This window comes from Amborella trichopoda, chromosome 1 (genome assembly GCF_054954075.1).
Source record: "Amborella trichopoda isolate Santa Cruz 75 chromosome 1, AtrichopodaSantaCruz75HAP2 v2.0, whole genome shotgun sequence".
Taxonomy (NCBI): Eukaryota; Viridiplantae; Streptophyta; class Magnoliopsida; order Amborellales; family Amborellaceae; genus Amborella; species Amborella trichopoda.
This window is the reverse complement of record NC_142336.1, coordinates 51,187,583-51,204,443: the sequence shown is the minus strand read 5'-3', so window position 1 is coordinate 51,204,443 and position 16,861 is coordinate 51,187,583. Positions and strand designations below refer to the sequence as shown.

At 35.9% G+C, this 16,861-nt stretch overlaps 1 protein-coding gene across 1 annotated transcript; it reads right to left on the bottom strand.

Annotated features, from left to right (window-relative positions):
• Positions 1 to 3,908: 3,908 nt before the first annotated feature.
• On the bottom strand, positions 3,909 to 11,705 carry CYCA1;1 (Cyclin A1;1). Its single transcript, XM_006859005.4, has 11 exons — positions 10,712 to 11,705; positions 8,553 to 8,964; positions 8,208 to 8,320; positions 7,187 to 7,279; positions 6,915 to 7,048; positions 6,218 to 6,293; positions 6,029 to 6,105; positions 5,903 to 5,936; positions 5,668 to 5,817; positions 5,076 to 5,216; positions 3,909 to 4,362 (listed from the first exon to the last, which is right to left on the bottom strand). Exons 1-11 carry the CDS (start codon positions 10,913 to 10,915, stop codon positions 4,300 to 4,302), a joined length of 1,497 nt encoding a protein of 498 aa, XP_006859067.1. The 5' UTR covers positions 10,916 to 11,705; the 3' UTR covers positions 3,909 to 4,299.
• Between the last annotated feature and the right edge of the window lie 5,156 nt (positions 11,706 to 16,861).

The window sequence follows — 16,861 nt, the reverse complement described above, 5'->3', positions numbered from 1 at the left end:
TCAGGATTACCCCCGAAAAGTAGAGTTTGCACTCAGAGGTACTCTGGTCATTCTTCTCTCAATGGTATTTTGGTCTTTTTCACAGTCTAAAGAGGGAAAAGATGACGAGGAAATTTTAGCCCAAAAACAAATAAATCTTGTACTAATCATCTTATCATGAGTCAATTTTAAACACAAGAAATTGGAATTCAACCAAACTCTTAACCATTCAAGCATTTAGCCGAACTATTCATGGACATGTCAGAAGCAAGTTCAATATAAGAATCTATACATGTCTGGGCAATTTTTTCAAAAAATATCTAACTGCCATCGAAGTATCCTATGAACACTTAATTCATCATCCTCATGATTTGATGAGCTTGGTGACTATAGAGGCCCCATTTTGGCAGCACCTTAAGATTTTAAGTCTCTGAAACGAATCCCAACAATGGTTTCGAGGCTGTAAATTTCAAAGGGACCTCCTCTACCGTGGTCTTTCCTTTTCTAATGATTTCTAGTTGACCAAGGAGTTCTTGAGCTTGCTTCTTTAGATAAGCAATGGTGGCTTGATCTAAGTGGTTGAGCTGAGGAAGGGCGGTGTTACTAGGAGACATAGTCAGTGATGAGGGAGTTCTGGTTGTAACCGGGTGAATCAGATCCCCTATTGTCAAGGAATCTGGAATATATATTTTTTGAAAAAATTGCATGGGTATAGATTCTGGTGTAAAAGTTTGATAAAAAAGTGGGTGGGGGGAAGAATGTAAAGAAAGTTGAGTCAAGGGATGGTTTTCATAATTTTTCCTATTTTATATATATTGCATGGGTATCCCTTTTGTTGTCAATTTTTTTATACCAACTTTGCCCTCAGCCCGGATACTAAAAATCCGAAGTTACAACGACTGTTGATAACTTTAGATATTGAAAATATGAAGTCAGAAACTAAAGATTTTCAAAATCTTAAGTCATATTGGGATTCTACAAACACCCCCCCCCCCCTTTCAAAAAAAAAAAAAAACCAAAAGAAAATTTTATGAAGATTGGGAAATTGAAAATGCGATGTCATGACTTCAGATTTTTAAATTTTGAAATCTAGATTTTCAATACCCAAAGGCAATTGACTTTGGAATATGAAAATTCGGAGTGACTTGGTTTTTTTAATGTAAAAAAAATGACTTTTTTTAAAATCCAAGGTTGACTATAGATATTGAAAATCTGAAAACAATAATTAGCTTTGTGACTTTAAATTTTAAATATATAGAGTGAGGCTAAAATCGAAATAAAAGAAAAAAGGCCCCAAAAAAATATGTACGTAATATACAAAAAATAATGAAGTTCTTTTTTAAGGGTTTGGTTTCTATAAGGTTGCAACTTTAAACAATCCAATTAAGGCGCACCTCTAAAGTTTATCATAACATGTAATTTTAGTATAAAACAATATGAAGATTATCTCAAAATATATTTTTATATCTAATTATAAAATTTTAAATTTCAAAAAGGTTAAAATCAAGTAGATATATAAATATATGGAAATTTTGAAAATGGACGGTCTATATAACGTATTGCAAGATACACTATTTCTGGGACTCAATATATATATATATATATATATATAGGATAACACTACACAATGCCTATAAGCGAAAATAAACAATGATTTCGTTTACCCCCATCACCGTCCAAAGTTCATCGCGTGGTCACGATTGTCTGGTAGTGTTTCATTTTTCATTTTTTTTACAAATCGAAATGACTTGAAATTTAGATCATGTATTCATCAAAAATTGGGGAATCTTTGAAAATTATAAAAAAAATATTTTACATGAAAAAAATTAACCAAAATACCCCCGAAAAATTTTGGGCGTATTTTGGTCAATTTATTTTTCACGGATACTTTTTTTTATATTTTTATTAAAACAACCTTTTTTTGGTGGAGTTTTGAAGTGCATTTGTAATTTTATATTTTAAGGTTGCAATATAAAATTTTCCATTTTTGTAATTATAATATTTACCTATGGTGTACAGGTAAATTTCTCAAAACTAATAAAAAATAAGCCAAAATAAAAAAAGGGCGTGCTTTCTATAAGGTTGCAACTTTAAACAATTCAATTAAGGTGTACCTCCAAATTTTATCATGTAATTTGGCGTAAAAAATTCTTAAGATCATCTCAAAATCTATTTTCATATCTAATTATAAAATTTTAAACTTCAAAAATGGTTAAAATCAAGTAAATCTATAAACATATGAAAATCTTGAAAATAGACGGTCTAAATAATGTGTTGTAATATGCACTATTTCTCGTATTCAATTTTTTTTTTTTTAACAATTAGAGGGTTTTTTTTTTGAGGTGCATCTATAATTTTAAGGTTGCAACCTTATATAAACTTTTTCCAATAAAAAAACACTTAAAATTCCAACCTATACTAGGTCGAAAAATCCAATATTACGGGGCCATTAAAGTGCTAAAGGATCGGCACAAGCACAGTTGGACAAATACAGTCAATAGTAGATTTCGACCTCTACCATATTTAGATTTGATGATAAAAGCAGATAGCCCTAGAAGCGACTTCGATCTTGTAAACACCAGTCCGATATGGTGGGTTGAAAATCACACTGTTGCCAAAATGCATCTACTTGAGCTATTGCCTTCATTTTTCAGAGAGAGAGTACAATTTCATCGAGGCAAGCTGATTGTATTTCATTGTCCACACTATCCCATCTATGAAACCAGTGGTCGAACCGGTTCTAGGATTTATCGGTCCCGATCCAATTCCCCGAACTTATTCCCCTTCTTCATATTTTCTTATTGGGAATTATTAACCCTTTGGATTGGATGTTCTCCTAGTAATGCCCCAGTTGCAAAGTCTCTCTCAGCCATTACCGCAACATTTTTTTTTGTTATTGATCCTAGGGGGTCTTTTCAGTTTTATTTATGATGAAAATGTCTTTTTTTTTCTCTCTTATTTTTCTATCTCTAGGCTGATTTGTGGGATGAACAATCCATCCCACAAATCCAGGCTACTACATTTTGGATAAAACAAAATCTAATAATATTTTTAGGAGATGGAGATGTAACCAAGTTCAAAATTTGGAGATATAATTTCTCCAATTTAGATGTGAAATCATAATAATTTTACAAGAAATTTATAAAAAATACACTCGGGAGATTCACTAGTTAACATTTTATTGATATATTTTACTTTAATTTTAAAATGGGATTATCTACAAAGAGACCATTTATCTTTATAATAAAGAGGTCACAACCATTCCGACTGTCAAATTGAAAGGTTTAAAGTGAGTCATGAAGTTCGGCAATTTTTGTTTGGAAATGTCTATTTAATGACACTCTTATAACTACCCTTGTTGAACTTTAAGAGACAATAATGACTGCGATCTTGTACAAAAGATAAATGGTTTCTTAATAGATAATCCCTTTTAAAAGACCCATAAAAATACACATAAACAAGTTAGGTGCATTTTCATAAATTGCGCTAATTTTATTAACAAATTTTATGAAGGGGAATTTCTAGGGATGAAATTTGATGCAATATATTTGATTCGAACAATATCATCGTTCTTTTTTTTTGCTGATTGATCTCTAGAAGGCCTAGATCCACCATCAACCAAATGGATTGACTATGCTTACAGAAATGATAAGCTCATTTTTCTCCCTTTTTTAGTGCACATTCAATTAAAATTCATTTTTTGTTTCTAAATTTTGTATCCTCGACCGCCCAGATAAAGTTTTTCATTTATCTTAAATTTAGGGTCTCAGGAATATTTCATGAAAAAGGTCTTTATTATTGATTAAATTATCTTGAATGTTTCACATTTATTTCTCACTTTGTTTATCCCTGATCTGAGTGAGACGCATGACATGAAACTTATGTTCAAAACAGAATCTCAATCTGTGAAAGAAAAACAAGAAAACAAAGAGCTAAAGATAATCTCATTACCACTTGACAAAATTCCACTTTTTTTTGGGTAGTTCAGTGGGAGGAATCGAACTTGAGATGTTGCACTCTCAATATCAGCTGCTAACTACTCAAGATCAAGCCCGTTCCTAACAAAAATCTACCTTTCTACTACTCGTGCATACAACCATTCCAATTCTCATACAAAAAACAGCTGAGTCAGCTATCTCATCATAAAGCCCACTTGATCACAGTTGCAGTAAAAAAGGAAAAAAGGAAAAATTGGGATACAAGAAGATATTAACAAAAGGAACTGCAGAAAAATTAGAGAAATAACATTTGGTTCTTATATATATTCCATCAATCTAACAAAGGATTAGTAGAAGTTGGTGTCGCTTTTGATTTGATGGCTTAATCTTGGAAGAATTCAGCTGGAATTGCAGGAGGACATGGATACTTGGCTACACATTTATACTGAAAAGGAAAAGAAAGGGAAATTAGTATCACAAAAATGACAAAGTTATCAGCAATTTCTGTTTCTTTGGATACATAAAAGATCATCAGCAAAGTCTATCATATGGAAAAAAGGGAAGGCATAACATAAACAATGGACTATTGCATAAAGCACTCCAAGGAAATATCCACCTTCCATTCTCACTGATGAATGGTTGGAAATTCATTATATAGCCCATTGAACCTCCCTTTGGAGGCACAGTTCAGTTAATCTCCAGCCATACCTGGTCGAATGGACTTAGGTATGGTATATGGTGGATTTCAAGGCTACGTCCATCATTCTTTTCAATTGACCTATGTTGGAGATTAACTAGAATTCAGTAATTTCCTTGTGTAACCCACATCGGTTAATCATCGACCATACCATACTCCAATAGTTCAATGTATTGGGCATGGCAGGGACTCCAAGACTTGATGAACAGTTGGAGATTCATTATCGATGTCTCTCACTCTCAACTATCAGCCAGAGGGAAAGGATGTTGGATGTAGCCTTGGAGTACCATACACCATAGTCGATTGGAGTATGGGATGCTTTTCAATTAAGAAACTGACAGAATCATATGGTTTATATGACGACATTAAATATGTAATCATATGGGTCATTGCTGTCCAATAAAGGGTCATTGTGACATATGGATCACAGTATACCATGCAAAGAAACTTGGCAAGTTTACCTTGTGTTGGCTGTACTTCTCTCTTATTGCGGGCAAGTTGGTATTGCTGCTTTGACTGTTGCTGTGTAAGACTTCCAAAGCTTTAACACAGTTGCGAAGATCTGATGGTCGGTAAAGTGTGTAATGTCTCAAGGTAGCGTTCTGGTCCATACAAATTCAAACAAGTGAGAAATTCATAAGCTTTTGAGTCATTTTTAAGCAAAGCAAACCACTTTAAAATACTAATCTTCAAGAGATTTGCTGCAAATTTGAAGTGCCTGTGCTTTTAATTTGTGAAAATCTTAGAAACAGCTCTATTACTTCTAGGAAAGCAGGTCTCCTTCCTTAAATGGTTGCATTGTTCAAGAAACAAGGACTTTCTTGGTCTGTCTTTAAACTAATTAGAAATCTAGTCGCATGAATCTAGGATGGTGGCGCGTGTAGAAGGTTAAATAGGAATTATTCACCCAATTAAGTTAGGAGAGAGAGAGAGAGAGAGAGAGAGAGAGATAATACCCTAAATGAACAACTAACAAAATATATTGTGAGAGAGAGAGAGTTAGTACCCTAAATGAACAACTAACAAAATATATTGATCAATAATCACACGTACCCAAGGTCTCTTTGAAGGATAAAGCATGAACTTGGCAAGGAAAATAGCAGAGGCGGCTATTAGAGATGGAAAGTAACAGAGGGAACTGTATTCAAGAAGAGACAATTCTGCAAGATAATTGGCAAGGAACTCAAGCTGCAACCATGGAACCTGCAAAACTACACTCATAAATCGAATACTGAAAGATTTTTCTTCACAAAATGATGAAAAAAGAATACACAGAAGTAAACTGTACCTCATTCGATACTTGAGCAGCTTTAAAAAACCTCCTTTAAAACCGACAAGAGCACATACTAAATCACCACCATGCCAAAATAATATGTATGTACTTTAAATCTAGAATTTAAGAAAGAAGCATTACCTCAAGAAACTTTTAGCAGTTGGAGTGGTTAGTTCAAAATGCAGATGCTGCAAAACAGCAGATTCCATCTGCAATACCTGCAAAAGTAAAAAATAAATTATTAATATATTTAACATAAATGTTAAATTTTAATGAAACTAGTGATCTACATGGTAGAAAGTTTTCCAAGTTATAGGCAAACAAACCAACCTCATCTCGTAAATATGTATTGTCGGTGATGTAGCAAAACTCCTCAACATTTGGAGCACAAATCTCCTCATATTTACTGCAAAAATACCAATTCCTGTCATTGACAATGTCTCCTGATATTTTATAAAAAGATATACAAACAATTTTATTATCCATCATAGCTTTTTATTAACCAAAAAAAGATCACAAGCTTATCATCCAACATTCTCCTCACATTTCCTAGAAAGATATCTCAGTCTGTAACATTAGCAGTCACAGAATGATCAAGTCATAATAATGGGAAAGATTTTGGAGAGAAAAGGGGGTGGGGGGAGATACCATAGGACATTCAATGCGGACAACTAGTTACAACTAGTCTGGTATCCTTAAAGAGGATCCCAAACCTTAAAATAACTTAGCCGATAAACATTTGACAGTTCTGGGGCATATGTTTGTATTAACCAATAAATGATAATTCTACTATACCTTCTCCCCAGTTGAGGGGAAAAATTATCCTAAGCATTTGTCTCTGTGCCTTTCTGAAACCCACATTTGTTCAAAACACTACCTAACAGTGGTATTTTGATAAAATCAGAGACAAATAAACTTGTTTTCCCCTTATTTTAGACTGTAGTAAGACAAATAGCCCTAGGTGGCCACTCAACTCGCCCTTAGGTGGTTTGAAATTTCCAATGGAATATTAAGAGTTCAGTCTTACGCTGCGATAAGCATGCAGGCAACACCAAGCAACTGCAACCGTTGCCTGTGGACCACATTGTCTGAAAGGTAACGATCGATGAAATTAACAGCCAAATACAGAGTATCAGGCACAAGCCTGTACTCCTCTGCAACCTGCAACCAAAGACAATCTTGAGAACTGTTTCTCTGTTTTGATATTTAAGAGAATACTACACATTTTTCTCTCACTTCTACCTGACAATTTTATCAAACATTAGCGTGTTAAAACAGATGAGAAAATACTTTTATTACCTCCACAAGCCAGTCAATAAGTATGGCACGCATGCTTGCAGTAATGTCCTTTTGAATTCCCTCCATGAAATCTACAGCAGGCCTCTTTTTGGTCTACCAATACCATAGAAAAATCGTCAGGACATACTAAACAAAAGGGTAATGACAATAAGAACAGCACTCAAAGAGTCTTTAGTACAATGTTATAAAATAAAAAAGCTTAATACAACTAGATGATAAAATATCCACTTTAACGGTGAAATTTAGGAAAAATGTTGCAAGACATAAGGACACAACCTTAACTGGTGAAGGATTTAACAAGAACTGAGTAGTAGAAAAGGAATGATATTACGTCAACACTGAGAAAACAAGCAAGAAATAGAACAATTGGGTATTATAATGAGGGAAGTTTATAGGTTCAAATTTGAGTTAGACCTCAGAAGCTCAAAGTCTAGATGTCAATTTCTTCACTCAGATATTAGACGAACCAACTAGTGAAGAAGCATTTAATAATTAAAAAATCTCAAGGAGCTGAGTTTGAGGCATGCTATGCAAAATGACCTGCAAGTCCCACATGAGAATCACACTTGGGATCCTGTACCTAATGAGAGGGTCAGTCAGTCAGTGTGTTCTCAAAGTCATAGTATTTAAGTTATCATTTGAAAGACATGGATATGTGGGAAGAATAATGGTTAGCGCCAAAAGAAACAGAAAGCACAATAGTCATCATAGATGGAGAATAAAAATACCTAAATGAATGGCAGGTTTGGAGGCATCTAGGAGATCACAAAATGTCCTTTCACATTATACAAACTTGTTCAAGAATGAACATGGCATAATGTAAAGAACCATGTAGAAAATAGACAATAGAATCTACATCCTACTTTATGCACATTTGAAATTAAGCTTCTTAGGATATCCAATTACCAGAATCACATGAATTGCATTGCCTACATCTTACTCATATGTAAACATAAATAAATAGGTCGTCCACATAAATACAAATAAATAAGGGCACAAGTATTAGCTTGGATAAACACACCTCAGATTCACGAAGGTAGTTATAAATATCGCAAGCATATGCAGTACACAGTTGTGGATCCGTGGGATCAGCATCAATGTCAGAAAACTTATCCTCATCCATAGGCACAAGCCCTGCAGGGAAAATAAAACAACAAATCAGAAAAGAAAGAAAGTTTTGGCATAAACATGCATAAATGTACAAAATATACAGTATCGCTTGAGCCTTCCATGTTGTCCACATTGTCGATTAGAGAGAACTAAACTAGTGTATGGCTGTGTGACCATCAGACAATAAGAAAGATTTAAATAACTAATCTCAAAATAACTTTAGTAAAAAGGAAAATAATCAAATAAATATCAAAACCTGATCCTTCATTTGATTGCTTCGAAATGTAGAGATTTTGACATGTTTTCCTCTCCAAGGCTACAATTGAATCTTCAGCATTGTCTACATATTCAAATTCGGGGCTCTTCAAAGAATCACAAGTAGACATTGTCTCATCCATCGAAACTGAATCTCCATCTGATCGGTTTGGCGACACATTGGAGTTGCAGGGTGCAAGAAACTCGACAAAACCAAAAGAAGGCTCTTCTTTCCTTGGCAAATGAGGTCCCTTGGGCTCTTCTTTCCTTGATAAATGAGTATCCTTAGTGGCAACCACTCCAAATGACTTTGGCACAGATGAAGTGGGTGCTCTGTTCTCCTTTGTTCCTGCATCTTGGACATGTGAAATGGGTGCCTTCCTCAACTTCGTGGTTGTCAACTCAATCATCCCCTTCAAAATCACAACAACATGAGTTGAGAAATACTACCATTTAATTCATAATTACATACATATTTCATGCATGGATAATAGATGAAATATGCACGGATATGTAGAATCACACATGGAACATGCCATAAATGGATATGTATATGCATAGGTATAACACAACATACACGCATATAAACATAACACAGTCACATGGATATGTATGCATGAGGGTCATCATCATCCAAGCATTATCCCAATTATTTGGGGTCGCCTAGAAGAATATGTTCCTCCATTAATATGTTCAAGATTGATGATAAGATGTGGCAAACTTTACGTGGGAAAGTTTAAGGTCCTCACCATTATTAGACCAATATGTATATATAAGAGTATAATAACAAATTGAATGCTTCAGACATGAACATGCATATCATTCATGTGTTCAAGCATGATGCATCAGATGAAAAGCTTGGTATACATGCATAACACATCATTGTGAGCACCACATAATATGTACTAATAAAGAGCAAATTTCAAAACCAGAATGTGAGAAATCAACATGCTACAGCATCTAAAGCAGAACCTAAACTAAAGCAAACCAAAGCAGGTAAAATACTTCAAACATAAAAAAGAATGCTATCATTATTCATTTACATTATACTGTTAAATTCCAGGGAATCCCACAATTCTAATCCAGACCTGGAGGATTGAAATACTTCACAAGAAACATTTAGAAGGTCCACCTAAAATTAACAATTTAACAATCAAGATGTATGACAGAGAGAGGGAGAGTATTATAGAGACAATTTTCTGTACATGCAATAAATATTCATCCTAAAAATTGGACATTTCAATAAGTGAGGAAATGGAAAGAGAGAGGGGTTGCGGGTGTTGCAGAACAAGAGAGCTGCATGCCCAGGATTTCAAACTGCCAAATGAGAATTAAGGTTGCATGTTAGTTGAAGTTATTCTAAGAATTTCAGACCCCTAACCGATTATAATGGAAATGCAGCAGAATTTCCATGAAATTCAGTGCCAGCTCCAACCATTAATTTAAGACACATATGGGACAATACCAGCAAACTCTTACAAGGTCATAGTTAAAACTTACAACTTCCAAACTGAATTATATGATTAACATCCCAATTCAATCTAGAATGATCTTGTCAAATACATAATGAAGTAAACACAATTGAAATTTCAATTTCACGGCTTTCTGTTACCCAGTGAGAGATAATTCCATTTCAACAATAGCATAACAAAGTTAAACCCCAGACTTCGGCAAAATAACCAGAAAAAAAACCGAGAGCATCTCATTCTGAAAACGATATTCGTTGATAAATTTATCTCATTCTGCAAAGGATAGTCCTCAATAAATTTCATTCCAATGAGTACAAAAGTCAAATAACAGAAAACTCCATAAAGTATATAAGCAAATAGCAATAGAATAGAACCCGGTTTTAAAGATATCAAATCCTACCGCACAATACAACCTCCTAAATAAGCTTTCATCAACCAAAAAATTTAAAAATAGAAATAAAAGAATACTTTGATTAACTCATAAAACCAAATGGAAATCAGTTCAATGACACACCACAAAAACAACATCAACAACAATAGCAACAATGATCAATTAAACAACACCTAAAGCCCAAAATATTTTACATAATGGACACAAAATCACATCAATCAAATTCTCGAGCCCCAAATAGTTTTTCTAAATAAAAAGAAAACCCACATCAAAATTTATGCGAAAAACTAGAAGAAATACCTGGTTTTCCCTGCATTGATTAGTCAAATTATGCAGTGCCGCTCTTCTCTTTGCTTGTTGTGTTTGTTGAACCACTGGCACTTTAGCATTGTTCTCATTTGCTGGCCTCTTTGTAGAGCAAGAAGCCAAAGGCACACGCTTAGTTAGAGAAGGAACCCTAGGTCCTGCCTTTGAACGCTGGCCTCTCTCCTCAAACCCAGCCATTTCCAAAAACGCCAAAGAAACAAGAAGGCTAGAGAGACAAAGAGAGAAAGTGGGTAAAGAAATTACCCACCCAAAAAACACAGATTTGACAGGTTTCTTGTCTAACAATTAGTAAAGAAAGATAGCACGAAGCTTGGGGGGATGAATGGTAATGGAGAAAGGGATGAGAGAGAAAACCCACTCGGAGAAACGACCATTTTAATGGTTTTCTGAGATGGGTTTCTGCAACTTAGTCAGCATATGAAAGATAGAGAGAGCGAGAGAGAGAGACAGAGAGGAGAGAAGAAGAGGAACAAAATAGAAAGAGAAAGAAGAAAGCAGAGAAAAGAAGAAGAAATAGAAAGAAAAAGGAAAGAGAGAAGAGGAGAAGAAATTTGAAAGACGAAGCAGAGGTAGAGAGAGAAAGGGTGATGGGAAGACGACAAGGAAGAGAGAGAAGAGATTTGAAATGGGTTTATGGAAGGGGAGAACATTTGAAAGATCCAGACCGTTGATCTGACATTTGTCCGTCCCTTGCAGCCTTTGTAGGCGCTCCCGAGGAGGAGCGTCCTATTTGAGAGAGAGAGAGAGAGTATTAGAATTGGGTAGAGAGAGAAAGAGAGGAGAGAGAAATCAAACGAGGACCGTTTGATAGAGAGAGAGAGAGGGAGAGACGAATAGCATTTGTTTATTGAAATTCTTTCAATTGTTTATTAAATTGAACACACACCCCTTTCGCCACACTCTTCTCTAACACTCACATGCCAGTGGGTAGGTTCAAAATTTGAATTGATAGTTAGAATGAGCCGTTTGGAAGGAATCCAAGGGAAGTGAGATCTCAATGAAATTAGGGTTTCCTCTATTTAACCATGTAGAGTGTAAATATAAACCCCAAAAGATCAAAGAGATCAGTATTTCCTCCTTTTATCTCTGTGAAATGTAAAAAATGCAAACCCCAAAAGAAGAAATAGTGGAAAGTCAAATTTGTTTTAATTGTGGAAAGGTAGAAAGCGATGGGTGGATTTTGTAGAATTTTTAGTTAGAATTATAGAAGGATCTTTTCTACACAACTAGCATGGAAATTTGAAAGCCCTTTCCGTTATGATCATCCTCCAAACTCACAAACTCCGTTATGGGAGCAATGGGTGTAAGCACTCCATCCCGAGCTTAGGAAATTTCAGAAAACCGAAGACTCGGGAACTAGGAACCTTGAAGCTACCCCTGAATCATAGGCCTTAGGATCACCGGATACTTCAGGAATCAATCCATACATGATTTTGACCCCATAACCCTAAAACTAGCCCCCTGAAAGCCCAAGCCTCATAGACCTTTTAAGAATCAGCCTTTTGGGCCCAAAATGAATTTTAAATAAAAGTACAGATAACAAGCTTTCCAACAGCTCGAGAATCACCAAAATATAATATACGGTTTGGAAGGTATGGCCCGAAGAAATTTGTTTACAAATATGATGTTTCAGTCCTCAACGATGATGCCACCAATGCTGTCATCAATACCACTGAAGCTGACGTCAAGGCTGCAAACGCCGCGACAAGGGGGCTAATACCTAACGATAGATTCCCCGATGTCAGCGTTAAGGTTGGCAATGCGTAAGGCCCCATCGTCAGTACTACTACTACTAACACTAGCATTAAGACTGGCAAAACCAAAGCAAAAGGACTACTCCATGGCGCTAGCGCCACCAATGCCAAAGTCAGAACCAACGACGCCACAGGCCTTCCGTCATCCACTGTAGATACAAATCATTGGCCGAAAGTCGGGTCTGCAATCTAGCCAGAAACACCATAATGCATCAGTGTTGGAGGCACCAATGTCTGCATCAGGGGCGGCATTGCCATCAGCAACAGTGTATCAAAATTATTGCCCTGAACAATTGACCGGAAGACCCACTGGAAAACATGACCCGAAGCCTCAAGTGAAAGTAGCGTCAGTGGTGCTCACGCTGGCATTGGTGGTACCCACGCCAACAAACAATAGAATAATAGCTTTATTAAATAAGGCAATACAAATAATTGAAAATTGAATGATTAGGCATTCAATTATTTGATTAGGCATAGTGTTTGTGGTGTCGGAGTCATGGGTAGCAATGCCAAGAAAAGTTAGCCCCCTACACATGCGAAACAACGTTTCCAGTAACTAGGAATGACCAATTATTAAAAATGAAACGATTAAGGTAGGTGTTGCAGTGTCCATGCCTGCTTCTGTGCTAGCAATGCCCGAAGAAGAATCATAAATGTGGTGCCAGTTGCAGCAACGATGGCACTAGTGGTGGAGATGCTGCCAATCAGTGACCCTGATTACGAGCTGCCCACTATAAAAATGTTTTCATTGAGGAGTGGAAGCATGTTATGCATGTTGTAATGATTCACCGACAATATTAGCACTGTTGACGTGGCTTCAAAATGATTAATGGTACTAAAGTATTAACGTTGATGGTGCTGACTTTGGCATTGCCACTGGTGGTGCTGGAAATCGACAACCCAAATTGAATCAAAATTATGTGACACTGTTTAAGGGGCTTTTATCTATAAAGAGGGGCCCTAGCCTCCAATTTTGGACGCCGAAATAGGCACACAAGGACAGAGACACTGTCGCACTATAGACTCGCCTTGACCTGTAAAATCCAAAGTTGGAGCTCTAGACCCAAACATCAAACCAGGCATCCTTAACCCTGACCTCAAAACACCCAGATACCAATTCCTTCAAACCCGATGAATCCCGAAGAAACCTAAATGGTTGGCTCATCAAACCTAATCTTGAACTGACCACAAATTTCAATGGTCGGGCCTGGGGGCCCGACTTAAGGTCAGTCTCTTTTTCTCATCTTGTTTTTATCATTTTCTTTTGCCTCTCCCCTCTTGAATGGAAAACTCTCCCCTTAGCTTTAGTGGTTTCTTGGTTTTCTCGCCCCTCAAGCCGGCACGCCCTATAATCCATAGAGGGGGGGGGGGGGGGGGGCTCACATCTAATTCCTCACCTAGGTTACAATTCAACAAGACCCTTATCCTCTACCCATTGATGGACGAGTTTGTACAGGAAAATGAGGAGGAGGTCGCATTTCCTCTGTCGAAATTTTCACTAATAAACAATGGCAAATCTAAGATTGTTTACTTTGGAATTATAATATCTATAATGTGAAACCCACTGAAGATTACAGGGTTTATGCTAGTAATTTTGTCTCAAAAAGGGTTCTTTTGTGGAATCACTTACGACATGTTAACAGCAAACAATTGGGACCATGGCTGCTTCTGGGTGATTTTAACTCTCTAATGGATGGGTCGGAAAAGAATGGAGGTTGCAAAGGAATTTCTGCTAATGCATTGTGGTCTGGTTGATTTGAGTTCTTCAAGAGGCTGGTTTTCTTGGACTAATAATAGTACAGGGAATCATTGCTTTCGAGAGCCACTCGACCGCGGTTTAGCAAATGTGGATTGAATTCTATCCTTTCTATAGTGTTGAAGGTTGAGCTCTTTCCTAAAGGCACTTCAAATCACAGTCCTCTTATGATTTTTGCCTTCCCTTCTATTTCTTCAAATACTTCATGGCTTGGCAATCTAGACTTCCAGAGTTGTTTTGGAGATTTGAGTGTATCTAGAGCATGAAAAGTGAGACTGCCCCTGGACAGAATGGTTTTGGAGTAGGGTTTTATAAGTATAGCTGGGAATTTTTCGCAAGGAACTATCCCTCAATGATATCTTTAGAAATGGCAAATTCTTGAAAGAGGTGAATTTAACTTTTATTTTCTCGATCCCAAAAGTTCAATCTCTTAGTACTATGAAGGATTTTAGACCAATTGGTCTTTGAAATATTTTTTACAAAATTATGAGCAAAATAGTGGCCAATAGACTTAGAGGGGTCCTAGATGATCTTACCTCAAAATGTATGGTATAAAAAAGGAAAAAGGTTTTCAGGCCTTGAAAAACTAGTGAATCTTGAAATATATTATTTCGACCATCTATATTTCATATTTTCAAGCGTTTATAAATATGCTTGATGAGCATCATTTTTGGAGTTTTAAATTTAATAATTAATGGTGGAAATAGACTTCTAGGCCATTGTAAGACTCTCCGGCACATAAACTGCTTCTTTTGATAGAGTTTAGAGATGTGTGATTGTTTAAGGTTAGTACCTCATGTAAACTGCATCTTATAAATAATTTTTACATTCCGTACTATCATTCTCTTAAGGGTGCAGTTTGTATAGAGATGCATCCGTACGTGTAGAGGTAAGGTGGACCTTCAAATTTTATCTCAAAATGTTCTTAGGATTATCTCAAAATCTATTTTTAAATCTAATTATAAAATTTTAAATTTCAAAAATGGTTAAAATCAAGTAGATCTATAAATATATGAAAATCATGAAAATGGACGGTGTAGATAATATGTTGTAAAATGCATTATTTTTTATACTTAAAATATTTTTATTTTCCATAGTCATACGTCTCGATGTCGAGATGATCACTTTTTTCCGATGGATTTTTTAGGAGCATCCGTAGTTCTACGTTATAAGGTAGCATCCTTATATAAACGTTTTCCTTCTCTCGAAATCTTCCCAAAATTATAGCCAAGGAGCATCTCTCTTTCCTTCAAATCCTTCTCTGGCTCTCCTCCTCCAAAACGAAACACATTATTAGTGGTCACGAAAGGGCACATTTGATAACACGAAGTTTCAGGTTTACAAACTGGAAGTCCCAATATATTGTGGTACTTCATTTATTAACATTTAGTGGTCAAAATTATCATCCTTGTTATGGTAGATTTTCCATTTAGTAATTAAGACAATTATACCCTTTGCCTCTTCAAACGTGTGGTGTTTTAAAACATAGTGATTTTCAAAATGGGTGGCTGATGGAATATTTCGGGACTGAATCGGTTCTGGGATAGTTTAGGCGGAGTCCTACCCTTAAAACCCTCTTATATTTTCTCATTTCATAAACCCCAATGGTTAGTTTTATTGTATTTTATTTATATTTTAATATTTTTAGATCATCGATATCGACCGCTGCAACGATATGTGGGTGAACGATTCTCCTTAACCATCCAAATTTTGAATACTCCATGTGACCCATGGCGAGTCGTGAGTTAGAATAAGTTCATGTTGTCCAAATCTCTAAGGTTGAGGAGAGAGATAGGGTTTAAACTTATGGCTCCAGGGTTTCAATAATTTTAGCTATAATGATAAATTTTGAAAATAAATAAATTTAATATACAAATTGCATTTTTAACAATTTTTATATAATTCTTTTTATCGTAGATCTTAAGGGTTGCACCATTTTTTGTCATAAGATGTACATTATTTTTGCACCTATAAAAATGATAGATCTGAGCTTTATCCCAACAATTTGAGGTTGTATACATTAACCCTATCCGCTATTTCAAGATTTATGAAAAGATGTGGCAAAAGGTAGATCTGAGCCATATCCCAACTATTTGGAGTCGGGTACATGAACCCTATCAGCCATTTCAGGATTTATGAAAATATGTGGCAAAAGTTTACGTTGGCTGCTCTGCCTAACACAACCCTCTTCCTTTATCTTGGCTGGGGACTGACATGACCGGCTTGGGCTGTAAAAAAAGATAGATTTACAACCGAAATGTATTTCAAGTAATTTAAGATTGTTATACAAAATCCATTTAAAACTCAATCGAACTCGCAACTCCAATTGCTCACGTAGATTTAAACGAGCTCCACAGTATCTTTTAGATCCATAGAAGCCAAAGTTGAAGATCATCGTTCATCACAGACACAGGAGGTAGAAGTAATAAATATAAATGGAAATTACCATGTTTTTTAGGAGAAATACTTAAAAATTGAACTCTGAGTGCTTTTCGTGCCCTTGATACTGTGCCATGTGGTCCACGGTCCACCTCGCAAACATGGGTGCCTCGTGATTTCATTTACATATGAGAGAGAGAGAGCGATAGGAAAGAGATATTATCACATGTCAAG